The following is a 17,389-nucleotide window of genomic DNA, read 5'->3' on the forward strand; positions in this document are numbered from 1 at the left end:
TCATAGAGTTCTACGGGTGCTGTTAAAATGAGCAAATTAGAACCCAGACCTTCTGCTCTCCAGAGCCCTTAGTTTTAACATTTATATTGTCCTGTCTTTTTTTTTTTTTTTTTTTTGGTGTTGCTCTCGGTTCTAAAACCCTGTATGCCATTCTCTACAGGTGTCCTCTTGTAGTTATTGCTTTTCTCCAAAAGACTCTGAAGAGCTGAGAAATCAATTGTTAGGGGCAAAAAAGCACAGTCCCCACATATCCTTGATTTGAACTCTAGCTTCCCTTACCCAATGAAGACACTGGTCTCTTATCCAGCCAAGTTGTGGGTTATCTCCTCTTCCAGGGTTGCACTATGACAATGGAGGGCGTGTGTGTGTTTATAATGGGAAGGGAAATTATTTAGAAATGACAGAAATAATCTTGGGAATAATGTGTTCTTATCCCGGGATACATCTTTTGAAATTATAGGTGGAACATTTTTTTGGTCTGCATTTTCTAGAGGAAGATTTTTAGCTTTCACGACATTCTCAAAAGGATTCTTGCCTCCCTAAAATTCTTGCCTCCCTAAAATCAGGAGCCACTGATTTCAGCCTCTGTATCACTTGAAATTTAGGGCGGGGAATATACTTGTCAGAGGTCACATAGTTCATGTTCAGACTTGGATCCAGGTCTCCAGACTCAATATGCAGTACTCCTTCTGTCACTGTACCCTCTCATACCTTATCATTTGTGTAGAGAGGTCTAAATGAGATCCAAATGGGCTTTGTAATATACAGATCAGTCCTGTCTTTACTACCACAACTCCCTTTTCCAAGAATCTTTGATTCTATCAAAAACTTGACAGATTTTTAAGAGCAAGCATATTAATTCCCTGTCCTAAAATTCAGGTGGTTTCTGGGAAGCTTTCTGCCTCTAAGGATTTTGTCTCATGGGTAAAACTGTAACTGAGAATGTGGTCACGAATCAACTAACTCTTCTTGAACTAGTCATTCAGTTGTATGCCCTTCCTTTTTCTAGGAAAAGCTATTAGTAATTTTCTGTTTCTCAGGCTAGTAGTGGCAGAGAGCTACTGTTGGTCTGTCAGATTACTGTTCACACCTGTGCTGTCCAATATGTAGCCACTATATGTGGTTGCTTAATTACAATTAAAATTAATACACTTTTTAAGTCACACTAGCCATATTTCAGGTGGTCAGTGGCCATGAATGGCTACCATAGTAGAGGTCACAGATAATAGAACATTTTCATCATTGCAGGAAGTTTATTGAACAGTGCTGGTTTAGAGGATTGCCAGTAGAGATGGAGGAGCAGTGTAGTATAATGAATGAAGGCTCAGAGAGTTGGATTTCGAATTTAAAAAATTTGTCATTCAAGTCCCTATTTGGTGTGGTGGTTTTGGGCAGGTTGGTAAGCATCTCAGCTACAGATTATTCATCTTTCATAACGAACCCTTTCTTTTATATAGCACTTGACTCTGATAGTTATATCTGTGATTTTCTTGAGCCTTGCACTATAAATCTGTGATGAGGTGGATGAGACATCTCCTTTTTTATACATGATAAAATTGAATCTAAAGCAGCTAAAGGACCTGCCCAAAGCGACACAAGCCACAGAATGTAAAGAAATCTCTTCTATATAGGCACTTTATGTTTGAATGAATGACTGAACGAATCAATGAAGTAGTTTGCTTCAGGTGATAAAACATGAGGGAGGGGCCAGAACTTCTAACTCCTGGCCAAATATTCTTTTTACCTGTTACCATATGGAATTCTTGTAATGTAGGTCTAATACATCTTCAAGTTGAAGGATTATTGTATTTTATGAGCGAATATAAGTGAAATGTCTGTCTATGCTGGTGTTGCTACACTTGTATGGTCAAAAGAATCACCTGGGGCACTTGTTAAGCATGCAAATTTCCATACCTTCTAGAGATTCTAATATAGGAGGGCTGAGGGGGCACCTTGGAGTCTATGTCTAATAAGTACTTCCCAGGTGCTTCTTAGGACCTGCTGAGTTTGGGAAATGACTCAGTCTTAAGGCCCTGGCAGAGATAAGGGATCATCTGCTGTTTCCTTTAGGGTAGATTCTTGAAACATGTTTGTGTTTGACTTTCTTCTAGCCATGGATGCATCATATGATGGTACTGAGGTAACTGTTGTGATGGAGGAAATTGAGGAATCCTACTGCTATACCTCCCCTGGGCCACCCAAGAAGAAGAAAAAGTATAAAATACATGGAGAAAAGGCCAAGAAACCCAGGTTAGCCAACATGTTTTAGTAGCTGGCGATTATAAACAGTAGCTGCTTGGAGAGCTGTATTGAGGAAGACTGGGTCCAGATTCACTGAGAGTGCCATGTCAATTGTTGAAGTCTCAGGGCATTGAGATTGGAGAGAGAAGGAGATGGGGGTGTGGGATGTGACAGATTGGTGCCAGCATTTGCCATTGCTGGCCAGATTGTGGTCATGTTTCCAGGTTGTCAGTGGAAATTGTACCATACAAATGGTGGAAGCTGTGTTCAGTAGGTCCTCGAATGAGATCGGTTTTTTTCAATATCATTTCGTTAAAACGTTGTTGCAATGTTGTAGGAACTTAACTCTTGTTTATATCAATTAGCCTATGGTAAAATTGGTTTAATTATACATTGTCGTGCCACAATTCCAAGAACCTATCAATGATATTGAGTGAAGAGTTACTCTACAGAAGAACTATATTATTACCATTGTTGTTGTTTACATATTTAAAATAGTGCATTAATAACAATAAGATTATAAATAGTACCAATGATATCTGTAAAGAATATCCAAATTGTAGCTCTGTTCTCTGGCTTAACCGTGAATGCTCCAAACTTCTCGCTCTGGCTCCCAGGTGTAGGTCACTTTGATAGTTCTGCTTGCTTCCCTCTCTCAGCCCTTGGGAGGTGCTGTTGGCCAGTGAGATGACCAAGGTCTGTGTGGAGGAGTAAAGAGTATGAGTGACAACAGACTATGTAATCGGTCTCCTAAGTAACCTTTCTGAGAGTGGAATGACAGGGCACCCGTATCTGACTTTGTCCATATTGAGTTTTAAAGCCAATCTTCTCTTCAGAAAAAGTCAAAAACTGGAAAAATAAACCAGACTTACCAAAAGTAAGCCTTTGCCTCCAGGCTTCTGAAAGGAGAAACCTCCTATATGCCATCTGAGAGAATTATTTAAATGTTTCTTTGTTCTACTTTCTATTTAGTTAAATGCTTTGAAATGAAAAGTTGAGTTTCGTCTCTACTTCTTCACTACCCAAACTGTATCATTGTAACATTTACTGGTTGAATGAGGGAAAACCTTAAGTCATTGCTTCTTCAGGTCGGCGTACCTTCTATACTATTATGACATCTACCTGAAAGTGCAGCAGGAGCTCCCGCACCTCCCTCAGTCTGAGATCAATAAGAAGATTAGCGAGAGTTGGAGGCTTCTCAGTGTGGCTGAAAGGAGTTACTACTTGGAGAAAGCCAAACTAGAGAAAGAAGGTTTGGATCCTGTAAGTAAATTTTTTTCCCACCTAATTTCTCCATTAGGTCAAATGGTGAAAGCCTTGGAGAGACCAACACCCCTGTTTTACTTGGGAAAACTTTGAGTTGAGTCATTTTTCTTTCTGGAGTCTGATATTGTCTGTTTTAATTTGGATGATGCCCTCCATTCTCTTGTCCTCTGGTTGCAAGAGTATGTGGAGCTGACATTTTTTGAGTTATCTGCAGTGAGCTTTAGAGTCCTTTTCTGGATTTTAGCCTTTCTTTTCTGAATAAAGAAGCCCCTTTATCTTTGTGGGTAGTAAATATTATTTTCCTTTAATATTGTAGCTTACTTAGGCATTTCGCCTACATCTGAGTTTTCATGTTACAAATGTAATGTAATTAATTTGTGTTGTCCTGACTACTGTCAGTTATAACATAATCAGCAATTAGGCTTTGTATTTAGAGGTAGATACAGTTGCTGTGTAATGCCACATTCTTTCGTCACCACTGGTAGTTGTGAACTATGCTAGTAGCAAAAATGCAAGGTTAAAGCCCAAGGTGATGGAGGAGACCAAAGCTTTGAGTACATGGATTAAAGAATAATCAAGGAGCAGTTTATGTTTGCGTCTGTTAGCTATTTTGTTATTTTAGTTCGCAATAACGAAATGCACTGATGACTATTAATACCACTGTATTTTTTTAAAACTGAAATTCCTGCAGGAAAATAACCTTGTTATTGCAAGCAGAAACCTTTAACCTTAAGTCCATTTTTCAATTGAAACACTTGTCTCTAACATCCTTTTTGATAATGTAGAGCAAAGGTTCCTCAGGAATTCAACAACTATGTTATAGCAGAATAGGCTGTTTTTTTTGCCCCTTAGTGAGGCCTGTCTGCCACTACCATTTAGATATTTTGTCCTTATTGGCTTGGTGTTCCTCTTCCAGGAACAACTTTGTGTTACCTACAGTTTTGGAGATGCCACTGTATACTCTCTCTCCTAGATTTCTTTATAAACTGAGTCTGGGAAACAGTACCTTTTGGAGGGAGAGAAGGCAGAGTCTAGAAAAAGTGCACATACTTTCTTTGGTTTCTCCATTATAAAGTCAATAATCTTTTTTGCTCATGATAACAAAAGTTTCCCTAATCCTAGAGTGATATGATTTTTAAAGCTAGATACTAGTGTAGGTCCTACTGAAGACTTTTTAAAATTTTTTAATTAATCCTCTAATGATTCTTCCTTATCCATTATAAATATATATCTACCATCATTTTACCACTGTCACCACAAACATGAATAGATTAGCTCTGATATTAACCTTGGAAGACCCGCTTAACCTTTGAGTGTTGGTTTCCTCATTTATAAAATGGAGATAATGGTATCTTTTCACAGTGTTTAAAATAGATAATGTGAAGCACCTAGCTGAGTTCTTGGCACATACTGACTTGGTCAATAAATATCACTCTTTAGTAGATTAAATGTCTAGTGACCATATAGTAAGAAAAAGTGATATTTAATGCACATCTGGAATGCACTAAGACTGGGTGAGGCTTTATGTACTGTGTTCGACCTCTCCCAGATTGCCTGGTGTGAAGGTGAGACCCTCGTGCCTGCATACTTTGGGAGCCTGTCAGAGCCTTTGTGGCAGGCTGTCTCCTCTACAGCCTCTCCGGGCTCATGCTAAGTGGCAGGGCCCATGGTTCCAGTGTTACTCCATCGCAGTCTGTAAGATGACTGTCATTTAGGCCAGCTTGGTTTCTCTGTGCTCAGATTTGTTGATTAAGTCCAGACCGTCCTGTGCATTTGCCACCATTTAGTTTTGTTCTCCTGACCTATCTGCTTCAAAGGGTGACTTGAGAATGTCATTTCTCCATTATCTCTTTAGTAAAGAAAAGCTCCATAAAGGATTTGGTGTGTCTGCTTTCATGTTTTATCTGGGTGCTTCCTTTGTACCCTAAGTAGGTTCATCAGCTATTTGCTTTTGATTTATTTAAGGATCGTTTTCTTGTAATTGACTTAGTGTTCCTTTTAAAAGTTGCTTCAGAAATTATTTTTTGTACTATTTAATTTCAGTTCTCACTTAACTGTTCACTTTGAACTTTTCTCTTTTCCTTATTGTATAACTTTCAATTTAAATTGAGGGTCAAAACACAAAAGCACCTTTCTCTTGGTGCCAATTAGTCATGCTGGGTTGTGCTTCTAGTACCTAGTCTCCTGGCATCTTAGTAGACCTGGCATGGAACCCCAGCTTTACTACTTAGTAATTTTGTGTTTTGGGAAAGTTTACCTCCTTGAGCTTTCCATTATTTCAAATGGAAATAATAATAGCACCTAACTTAATAGTGTTTTTTTTTAAGGTCAAGAAATTATTTTCTAAACCTGAAGATCCTCGGTCAGTGTTAATATTTATATTCTTTTCCCCCACCCCTAATATATTTAAGCCCTTGTCAGACAACCTCTCCCAAATGCACTTTCACCCACGAAGGCATCTTAGCTTTGTGATCTGTTCATCCTATTCTTTTTGAGTCTGGGAGAAACCAGTAATGTCAGAATTCTTGCTGCCTAGGTTCCAACTCAGCCTGTTGATTTATAATTTAGGCTTTTTGGTTTTTATTACACATTATACATTCTGATACTTTGGAATGCTAAAGTATTACAGTTGGGGCAGCTAGTCCTAAAAAGGGGAAAAGATTTGCTTAAGACTGTGCCACACCTGAGATTCCCACTCACAGATGCCAAGATGAATGCCCTTTGCAGAGTCTAACCCATGTAATGTCTCCTGTGTGAATGAGTGAGGAAGCTACATTGGCTAAAGTGTGATTCAAATGAAGATGACATTGCTGTTACAGAGGCTGACCCTAGCTAAGTCTTAAGTCAAGAGAGTAGTGTCTTTCTAGTCCTTTTTGCAGGAAAAAAAAAGCGCTCAGAAATGTATATCCATGTGGCCTTACTCCATTTATCTCTGCTTCAATCTCCCCTTTTCTGGCTTCCTCAACTTCAGAACTCTAAGCTCTCTACACTGACCGCTGTGGTTCCGGACATCCCAGGTTTCCGCAAGATCCTCCCCCGCTCAGATTACATCATCATCCCCAAGAGCAGCCTGCAAGAGGATCGGAACTGCCCTCAGCTAGAGCTGTGTGTGGCCCAGAACCAAATGTCGCCAAAAGGACCGTCTCTTGTATCCAACAATGCCCTGGAAACAGTGTCCAGCCATGCAGGCATGGCAGAGCAGTGCCTGGCTGTGGAGGCCCTGGCGGAGGAGGTGGGAGCCTTTGCCCAGCCAGGTGCTATACAGGAGATCACCACCTCAGAGATCCTCAGCCAGGATGTGCTCCTGGAGGAGGCTTCCCTGGAGGTAGGGGAGAGCCACCAACCTTACCAGACAAGCCTGGTAATCGAAGAGACCTTAGTGAACAACTCACCAGACCTCTCTGCTGGAAACCTGGCTGTCCCTCACCCCCAGGTTGGGGAGAGCATGTCAGTGGTAACAGTCATGAGGGTAAGTGGCTTTGGTACTGATGTCTTTTGCTTTCTCGAATTACAAAGAAGGCAGCTAGCACCATGCAGTATGATTCTGAGGCAGTGGTTTTCAAGAATGCTGCTGATGTGGCACTTCCAGTAGGACCGCAGTCCTCTCGAACCTTTTTGCCCCTGAGTTTGCTCCAGAGTTATTTTCAGTTTTTCAGGCAGTCTCACTAGCCCCTCTTGCCCAGTGTAACTGGAATTTTCTTCACATGAGATAGTACATAATACATTAGCAGGAGGGGTAGAAATATTTGGGCTATCCATGAGTTTAAAGCCATGATCTGGCAGGTTATTAGTATCGGTCAGGATTGTATGTTCTCTGAAGTTTTGTTTTTCAGCAAAGACATGACCTCTTGAACTGTATAGGAGAACTTTCAAATGGTCTTCTGGGAACAGAGTAGGTAGGAAGAAGGAAGTTCTCTTCAAGGCCAGTTTGATTGGACTGATAGCTGAGAAAGAAGCAGCAAGTCTCTTCAGAGCTTAAGTGTCATGCCTAGTTGAAGGAAAAGAGCAGTTTCAGTGATCACACAGCCTGGCCCCTAGAAGTGGAGAGCTGCCACCATGCCCTACCCCAAGTAGGATGTCAAAGTATTGAGAGGACCAGCATACTGCAGCCCCTGTGACCTGGACAGAATCTATGCCAGACCTAAAACCATTTTATTGATTGTTGCCTCAGTGCTTTTTATGATAATGAAGCATGGCACTGTCCAGGTTAAGACAAATTGATAGGGTGTTAAGAACATTTGACAAGGTCAGAGGGTTAGGTTCTTTCACTAACTGTTTATATGATCTTAGGAGTCCTAAGTCTTTTAGAACCTCAGTTTTCTCATCTGTAAAATGAAGATAGCACATTCCCTCTGGTAATGGTTTTTCTCAGTCTTTCTTTGCTCTTAATTAAACTTTATTTTGAGATCATCGTAGACTCATTTTTTTTAAGATGAGCACACTTTGGTTATTGGGCTTGATCTGATCTTACATTGTTGGGAGAGGCCCCGGTTGTTCTTCCTTTGTCTCAATAAAACTGTTCTTCTCTCCTTGTGCCCACAGGATTCCAGTGAAAGTAGCTCCTCTGCACCGGCAACACAGTTCATCATGCTGCCTCTTCCTGCATACTCAGTTGTGGACAATCCCACCTCCATCAAACTGGTCAGTGTGGGATTTGATGGAGATTAGGGCCCTGTAAGAATTCTCTTCCATGTGGTTTTCTAGAAGTCTTAGAACCTTCGGACATTGGTACTGACAAAGTTCACAGAGATGATTTGGTCTAGGTATTCTTAACTGGGAGGGGTGGGTGGGTCTGTGATGGGGCTTTACAGGATCCATGAACCCCCTCAAATTACATACAGACTTTTCTCCTTGGAATATTTTCCTGGAATAGGTTCCATGGCTTTTATCAAATTTTCAGAAGTGTACATAATTTAGAAAAATGATAGGCCACTGATCTAATTCAGTTCTATTATCATACAGATTAGGAAAATGGCCCAGAGAATTCTTTACATGAGATAGTTCATAAGTACACTATAGATTTATCTGTTTCTTTTTGCAGTACTGTTAATTTTATATCATGTATTTCTGTTATTCATTATATAAACATTTTGAGTTATGTCCTCTTGATAAATTGACCCCTCCACTATGAAGTGACTTTATCTCTGGCAATATTCTTTTCTATGAAACCTACTTCATCTGATATCCAGCTTTCTTTTCATTATTGCTATAAGAAAGGTATATCTTTTTTTATTTTTTTACTTTTAACCTATTTATTGCTTTGTATTTAAAATACTATTTATGTAGGCAGCACATAGTTTGGATCTAAGAGTAAGACCTATCTAACAGTCTCTGCCTTTTAATTGTGGTATTTAGGCCTTTTATATTTAATGTAATTATTGATATGGTTAAATTTACATCTGTTGACTTAGTACTTGTTTTGTTTATGTCATGTTTTGTTATGCTTTCTTTTGAATTGAACATTTTATGAGTCTGTTTTATTTCCTTTATTGGCTTATTAGCTTTTAACTTTGTTTTGCTTATTTTAGTGGGTTCTTTGACATTAATACTACACATCCTTAACTTATCACAGTCTGTCTTCTAAAACCTCTCCTATGGATAAACAATGTATTCTTAGGTAAGAAGCTGTAGTATCTTAAAACAGGAACAACCACTGCAACCTGATTCATGGAGAAACTGCTTATTTCTCCTGAGCCTTTGTTCTTGCATGGTCAATAAGTGTCAGCCAAGCTTTTCTAGAAAAGCTGAGGAATGAAACATCAGCCTTAAACACCAGCATTTTTTCTAAAGTCATTTCTAGAAGCTAATATTTGGGAATATTGCCAAATTCATGGTAAATTATGTATAGAACTAACCTAACTTAAATTTTCACTCAGCTTTCTGGAGGAATTCAGAATGATTATTCTGTATGGGGCCACCATCTGAGAAAAACTAAGGGATGTTTTATATCCCATTAATTATAGTGTTTCACAAACTTTTAGAATCTTTTACAGTTTATTGACGTTTACACATTTATTTACATTCCATATTTGCTGCTTAAGATAGATCCATGAAGTAGGAAGAGCAGATGATTTTACAGAGGAGGAAACCCAGGACCCAAGAGCTAAGGTGACTTATTCCCAGGTCATTTACTACGTCAGGGGCAAAGTTGGAACCCAAAGCTTGGTCTTTTTCCTTGGTGTCATACCACTTCACACTCATCTTTGACCTGCTTCTACTATCATAATCACCTTTTCCTTAGATGTCCTGAAAGAGATAGGCTAGTGGCAGCTTGGTGTTTCCTCAAGGGAGATTTTTGCTTTCTTGGCCAGGCTGGGGACACTGGAATTAATAGCTGAGTAAACATTCATCGGTGACAGGACAAACCTGACATGGAAATGTTTTCTTTGAAATATCAATCTAGAAATGGATGATGGCTAATTTCTATTTGTAGCTGAAATGTAGTAATCCATTATAATGTATTCTGTTTAAAGGAGAATCAGATTCTGTTCAAAGGGGAATGAGAGCCAGTGACTGAATATATTCATATGCAAATACAGTTGACCCTTGAACAACAGGGGACTAGAGGCACCAATGACTTGCACAGTTGAACATCTATGTATAACTTAAAGAAGTGCACCCTCAGCACACTTGGATTCCCAACCAAGGAATTAAAAGTAATTAAATTCTGTTGAGGAAAGAGCATTGTTTTGCTGAGTGTCAGAGGATTTGGTTTCTACTGGAATTCCTTCTCATTTTTTAGTGACTATGGTCTGTTTTTTAATCTCTGAACTCTAGGGTCTCAAATTTTTAATAGGAATAAAGATAAAGCTTATTTTTTGAAATATTCAGAGCCATACGGTACAGCTGAGTGTATGGAAGGAATCTTGAACCAAAAGACAGAGATTTGATTTCTAGGTCTAGTCTAGCTCTGCAATTGAATCACTACAATTTGAGGCAAAGCATTTAACCACTCTAAACCTCAGTAATAATACCACCTACTTCATAATATTGCTGAGAGCATTAAATGAGATATTTTGTAAAGTATTCAGCACTGTATGGTACCCCGCTCAATAAATAGCAACTCTTCTCATCATTTAAAAAATTGTAATTATGTATGGTGATGGATATTAACTAGACTTATTGTGATCATTTTGTAATATATACCAGTATTGATCATATACCTGAAACTAATATAATGTTTTATGTCAATTGTATTTCAAAAAAAATCAGCTATTACTGTCTTTATTTTTCTGCTATTTAACTGTAACCTTGGACAGCTATCTTTTCTCATTTGAACTAAGTCTCCATTTCTAAAAAGTGGACTGCTTGTATCTTAGGACCTTTTTAACTTTTATGATATCATGAATTGCCTGTCCTTCTGCAAGCTGGTATCCTCTTGGCATTCGTGTGGTTATAATGGTCATCAGCACCTGAGAGAGGTTAGGCTGTGGCGTTGATTCTGATTCACTCTCTTCCTTACAGACTACTACATACACCCGCCGGGGCCATGGGACATGCACTAGCCCAGGTTGCTCCTTTACATATGTCACCAGGCACAAGCCACCTAAGTGCCCTACTTGTGGTAACTTCCTAGGAGGGAAGTGGATCCCAAAGGTAAGGTCCATTGGCCATTGCTGCTTTGGAAGCCTCACAAAGTAAGCTTCCTATTTAAGAACAGATAACTTTAAAAATTAATATTATTTTCTGGCTATTCAAGTTAAGTCAGTTTCATTGTAGACTGTTTAAAAAGGAAAGAATAAAATGTTATCTATAACCTTATGACATTCAAGGAAAAAGCCATTATTGACATTTTGGTGTTTTTTTCTGTGACTGTATAAGTTCTGTATCTTGTCTTTTTATTTAACATATCACACATTAAATATTCTTCAAAAACTTTATCTTTAATTGCTTCATAATTACCCATGAATGACTATACCATGTTAATTTATTCATTTCCAGTTAGGGCGAAAGTTTTACCAATCCATCCTCTACACTGACTGCTTAGTTATTCAGATGTATAGTTCACATCTTCTCACTCCTTAGATTATCTGGTCTAGGTATTCTTAACTGGGAGGGGTGGGTGGGTCTGTGATGGGGCTTTACAGGATCCATGAACCCCCTCAAATTACATACAGACTTTTCTTCTTACTCTTGCATGGCAGGTCTGTCTAATAACCTTACTTCCTGTGCTTTTGCATGGAAAAGTCTAATTGATCCTGTGGCCTTGATTCATTCAGATTATGTTTTTACTTTAGCTTGCTTTTCTTTTTCATATTATGTTTACTCGGCCCACCCCATTTGATTGAAATAACTTTTGAGCTATGTTTCTCTTTCTGAGATCAAACTCATGACATGAAAACAATTTTTTTTCTTAGCAAACTTGTCCCCTGTCTTGACTTGCTAAGTCAGTATTTTTTTCCCCACAAAGGTTTTTTGCAAAACTTACCATGTAAAGAGTAGATACTATAATTTCTAAATCTCATAGGAACAGAATAAGTGAGTGTGAGAAGAAAAAGTGTAACATTTTAGTATTAACGCACTTAGAATTTTAGAGATAAAAGTGACTTTTGTTAGCTAGTTCAACTCCAAGTTTCCAGCTGAGGAAAAATAAATTCAAGGGAAGTGACTTGATAAGTCCACTAATTATGCCAGTGCCTTTTCTACTAAAACACACTTTTCTGGCATTGCTATGCTGTTTAGCTGCAGATTTCTTGAGTACTGATTTTCAAAACATATAAATAATTTGTAAAAGCTCCAGAAATGTTCATGCCAGTCAGGAGATGACTCACCTTTTCTTGTCTTGTTCTAGTGTTCATACTGGCTAAAATTAGCCAGGAAACATGTGTCACAGTTCCCAATGAGTTGAATGGAACAAAAGATGGTATATGAGGTTCTTTAGCTCAGGGCCTCACCCCTATGGGCTCTCTCATAACGTTAATTGAGGTCTCTGAGTGGGCACTGGTAGTACTTGCCTTCCATTTTGAAAGAAAAGTGACATCTAAAAATGGTAGGCTGAGTTAAGGAAATGTGAGATCACCAGCTAGAGTTTTTACTCTGATTGCTGAATTATCCCGTCTTCTTACAAAGGATTTTTGTCTAAAATAGCCTACTTAAGTGGGCAGTGTTTTACTCAAAGATCTCATCTCGGGTTTAGTTTAACTTGTCTCCTGTTTTTCTGCTGACTTTTCCCTCTTTAACAGTCAGTGCAGTTTTCTTGGAGTTTTTCTGTATATTTACTCATCCTCATGAGCTCGTGGGTGTTAGAATCTGAGAATGCTTTACTGGAGATTTCTTAAAGGTCATCTGTACTGGTTCTTAACTGTAAGCAGCATGCTGCCCAGGGGGCTTTGGAAAGGTAAGGGGCTTTTGGTAGTCAGTGTCTGGGAGATAATACTGAAATTTAATGTCAGCCATAGATGCTAATGAGGGGGAGGCGGTCCTGCACCATGAAGAACTGGGCCACTTGAAAGGCCGTCTTGTTGCTGTTGACAAATGCTGAGAGCCCAAACTTCTCATATTTCATAATGGGGAAGTGAGGGTTCAGATGAAGCTTGCCTTGGGTCACTTAAGTAATTAGGAGTGAAGCTAAGCCTAGATAAAACCCAGATTTTATGTTTTACGTCTCCTAGTTTATAATGCTTTCACTATACACATGAAAGGAAAAACCTTTCTGAGACCTATCCTGGAGACAACCATTATTAAAAAAAAATTTTTAAGTATGTATGTGTATATAAATATATGTATGTGTGTCTATAAATATATATAAATAACTATATTTCCACAGCACTGCTGATTGAATAAAAGCTAAGGCACCAAGAAATTTTTAAAAGTAGGTCTGTCTATAAGATAGCAGCTGGTATTTTTAGTGAGTTTGAATATTTTGTAGGATAATTAATATGTATGAGTTAATTTGACCAAGTGAGAAGTTTGTAGCATATGTGTATGTCAGCCTTAAGACCCACCTGAAAGAATCTGGGCCAGATGAATTTTCCCCAACGGAGGTAGAAGCTTTGAGTCTATCCTTGAGAGATTGTAATCACATTGGGATTAACAATCTCATAAAGGGACCACCAAGATAAACAATTTAGGGCTTCTAGGCCCAGTGTGGCAGCATGTAAACCTCTTTCTAGATGTAGAGTAGGCCTTGAACGATCCAAGGTCAAGGTAAGAAATGCCAGCTTTTGTTTGCTGAAACCTAAAGAGGCATCCCAATAAGAAATTTGTTAGGAGGAGAGCAACTTTATCCTAACTCAGGCATTGAATACTGAAATGAAAGGGACCTGAAGTCAGAAGTCTTAGATTCAGACCAGTTTTATACTTGGGACCTTTTTTTATCAGTTGCTTAAACATTATTATGAGAATTAAATACCAATGGATGTGTTGTTAGCTATAAAATACCATATGCATACAAAATGTTTTTTGTTTGTTTTTTTAGGAAAAGCCAGCCAAAGTCAAAGTGGAATTGGCTTCCGGTGTCTCCTCCAAAGGCTCTGTGGTTAAAAGAAATCAGCCTGTCACCACTGAGCAAAATTCCTCCAAGGAAAATGCCTCCAAACTGACTCTGGAGAACTCAGAAGCTGTAAGCCAGCTCTTAAATGTAGCTCCTTCAAGAGAAGCGGGTGAGGAGAATGAGTGGGAAGAAGTGGTCATCTCAGATGCCCATGTTTTGGTCAAGGAGTCTCCTGGGAATCGTGGTACAGCAGTCACTAAGATGCCGGTAGTCAAGAGTGGTGTGCAGCCTGAGGTCTCTCTAAGGACAACTGAGAATGACAGTCCTGGACTAGACATACCACCACCAGCCAAGGGGTCCAGCATCACCAGTCTGCTCCCTGCTCCTAAAAAACCAACAGGGTAAAACAATGTGTTTTTATATTATAGGATTGCATTTAGACTAGCAGCTTGGGAAATGCCTCATGTTTCGTTCCATGTCTTTACAGCATGTCTGAGAGGTAGCAGAGCCATTAATGGCTCCTAGTTTAGAGCTACAGAAACCGAGGCCTAGAGACATAGGATGATTTACCTTTCCTCCTTTACTCTGCTGTCCATGCCCTGCTATCAGATTCGTTATACAGCTCTTCCTGTCAGTCTCCCTAAAGCAGTTATCAGGGTCTTTCTGGTACAGGCTGTGGGCAATATTATAAACTAGTATTCAGTCCAGTGCTAGGTTTGGAAAGAGAAACCTTATTAAGACATCTTATAGAAAGATTCCTTCCTGTCTTGGTAGTCAGAAAATTCAGTTTGGGTTGTGCTGTGTCCCTGGCTTCCATTTGACCTTGGGCAGAGTCACTTCATGCATCTTGTCTTCTGAATAATCTCAAATTGGGTATTGAAAAAATCCTCATCCTTGGCACCTGACCATACAGACTGAAAAAGATTGTGTGCCTTGCAGATAGGTGAAGGTCCATAAGTATGGGCTATCTTTCTCTCTTTAAAGGCTTAACTGGGTTCTCCATGTAGCACCTTCCCAGAGGTAGTTGTGGGCTTGTAACTGAAGGCCCTTATTTGTTTATATCAGTGGTTCTCAATGGGGAACAGTTTTGCCCCCGGGGGACATTGTGGCAATGTGTAGAGACTTTTTTAGTTGTTACAACTGGATTGGTGGACGGGGTACCACTGGCATCTACTGGGTAGAGGCCAGGGATGCTGCTAAATATCCTACAGTGAAAAATTATCCAGCCCAAAATGTTGATACTGCCAGGTTCAGAAATTCTGGTTTATGTTATTATAATACAAAAATTTTTATTGTTGAATAGGAAATATATTAACATAGTTAAAACTCAAAAGATATAAGGAATATACCCTGAAGAGATCTACCTTTTGTTCCATCCTTCAGTCATTCGTTTTCATTTCCCAGAGACGATCAATAGTCCCACCTTCCTGTGTTTCTACAGATAATTTCAAGCATATTCATATACATAGGTGTGTATGGATCATTTTAGAGCTACAGAAACCGAGGCCTAGAGACAGGGAATGATTTACTTTTCGTGTGTATATATGTGTATATGTATATATTTTTTCCTCCCTTTTTCTCCTACATCTTGCTTTTTTTTTTTTAACAATATACTCTGAAATGTTTCTGCATCCTTAGTGAATGAAGCTGTGCACTGTAGACCTTTTATTTTGGGCAAGCAAACCACTTTCGCACATGCTCAACATGGGAGCTACAAAGATGAAAAAACACATTGTTCCCTTAGATCTAAGCCACCTTCATGTGGGAAACTAATACACTTCAAATATTTCCTCTAATTAGAGGCAGATTAGATGTTATAACTACAGCTGTTATTCTATACTATAGGCACTGTTTTGCACTTTTTTATTTTCATAATGACCCCATGAAGTATATGTAATTTACTATCTCATTTTACAAATTAGGAACTTGAGGTTAACAAAAGAGTGAAATTAATTGCCCAGGGCCACACAGCTACTTCATTTGACCCCTATCTGTCTATAAAGCCTCATAGTTGAACCACTTCACTATCCCTCCAATAAAGTTGCTATTTTAGAAATTGCTTTTTTGTTTTTTTCCCTCTTCATCCTGAATTTCTAGGAGATTTCCCTTCCTGTTTTTTTTTGTTTGTTTGTTTGTTTGTTTGTTTTTCAGAATTGACCTGCTCAACCCTGGGCCCAGGGCCCCAGAGCTTAAAGGCAGAGCACGGGGCAAACCTTCATTATTGGCTGCAGCAAGACCTATGAGAGCAATTCTTCCGGCCCCAGCTAATGTGGGCCGAGGCAGCAGCATGGGACTGCCCAGGACCCGGCATGCCTTTTCCTTGAGCGGTAGGGGCTGGGACAGACCTGGGAGAAGGGGCTTTCTAATGGGAAGGGGTCAAGAGTTGGGACTTGAGAATGTAAACGAGAGACTTAGGGAGACCGAATGTACTCTTAAGTTACCATTTGACTCCTGGTTGTCTCAGATAAGACTCCCTCTGTGAGAACTTGTGGCCTGAAGCCAAGCACTCTGAAGCAGCTGGGCCAGCCCATCCAACAGCCATCTAACACTGGTGAGGTGAAGGTAAGACCCATTCCTTTACCAGAGTGGGAGCTGTTGTGGGGGCTGGGGCGCTTGGCTGCTCTAAGAGTAGGGCTTTCACTTAGTGTCCCAAAGCCACAGGCAAAAAGCAGACCCTCATTCTTAGTCTGCGGGGCCTCTGGGAGGCGGTTTAGCATGAATAAGTTATCTGTTTTTTAATTTTTTTCTTGTTTTAAAATGAATGCATGTTTTTAAACTTTTTATTTAGAAATAATTTAAAACTTAGAAAAACTGTTCGAGTAAAAATTGGCAAAAACAAAGAGCACCCATGTACTTGCTACCCAGAGTCACCTGTTGTTAACATACTAATCCATTTTGCTTTATATCGTGCTCATGTGTGTCCACCCCATGTATGTGTATGTGTATATGTATAAAATATAAGGGTAAGCTACATGGTCTTTTACTCCTTAATAGTTCGGTGTGTATTTCCTAAGAATAGGATATTATGTTAACTGAATGATACAATGCTTTATAGTTTGTATTCCAATTTTGTCAGTTTTACTAATTATGTCCTTTATAGCTTTTTTCCACTTCAGTACAGGATCCAGTCTAAGATTACATAGTGCATTTAGTTGTCATGTTTCTTTAGCCTCCTTTAAAGAAATGAATGTATGGTTGCTCTAGAAAATAGAGAAAATTCAGATAAGGCAGAAAGAAAATAGTCCCTTGTGATTCTGCCACCCAGAACTAACTACTGTTAACAGCCTGGTGTATGCTTATTTAGCCTTCATATCCTTTCCTGCATTTATGTGTGTTTATTTTTTGTTTTTTAATAAAAATTTTAAACCAAAAACATGGCTCTTGCTCCATGTACTGGTTTGTAACCAGTACATTTCATTCAGTTTCATGATGTAGCTATTAAAGATTTAC

General features: G+C 39.1%; 1 protein-coding gene across 4 annotated transcripts in view; it reads left to right on the plus strand.

Annotated features, from left to right (window-relative positions):
- Window positions 1–17,389, plus strand: part of HMGXB3 (HMG-box containing 3) — a 39,771-nt gene that overhangs the window by 787 nt on the left and 21,595 nt on the right. For 3 of the 4 annotated variants that reach the window (XM_039836519.1, XM_039836520.1, XM_039836522.1), the window contains exons 2-9: window positions 2,112–2,250; window positions 3,330–3,504; window positions 6,479–6,976; window positions 8,050–8,148; window positions 10,972–11,103; window positions 13,925–14,340; window positions 16,091–16,266; window positions 16,404–16,501. In XM_039836519.1, the coding sequence (XP_039692453.1) occupies window positions 2,114–2,250; window positions 3,330–3,504; window positions 6,479–6,976; window positions 8,050–8,148; window positions 10,972–11,103; window positions 13,925–14,340; window positions 16,091–16,266; window positions 16,404–16,501 (1,731 nt within the window). In that variant the 5' untranslated portion in view covers window positions 2,112–2,113. The remainder of the gene's footprint in view (window positions 1–2,111; window positions 2,251–3,329; window positions 3,505–6,478; window positions 6,977–8,049; window positions 8,149–10,971; window positions 11,104–13,924; window positions 14,341–16,090; window positions 16,267–16,403; window positions 16,502–17,389) is intronic. The other variant, XM_039836521.1, reaches the window with a different exon arrangement.

The sequence above is a fragment of the Pteropus medius genome, unplaced genomic scaffold (assembly GCF_902729225.1).
Source record: "Pteropus medius unplaced genomic scaffold, Ma_sr-lr_union100, whole genome shotgun sequence".
NCBI classification, from domain to species: domain Eukaryota; kingdom Metazoa; phylum Chordata; class Mammalia; order Chiroptera; family Pteropodidae; genus Pteropus; species Pteropus medius.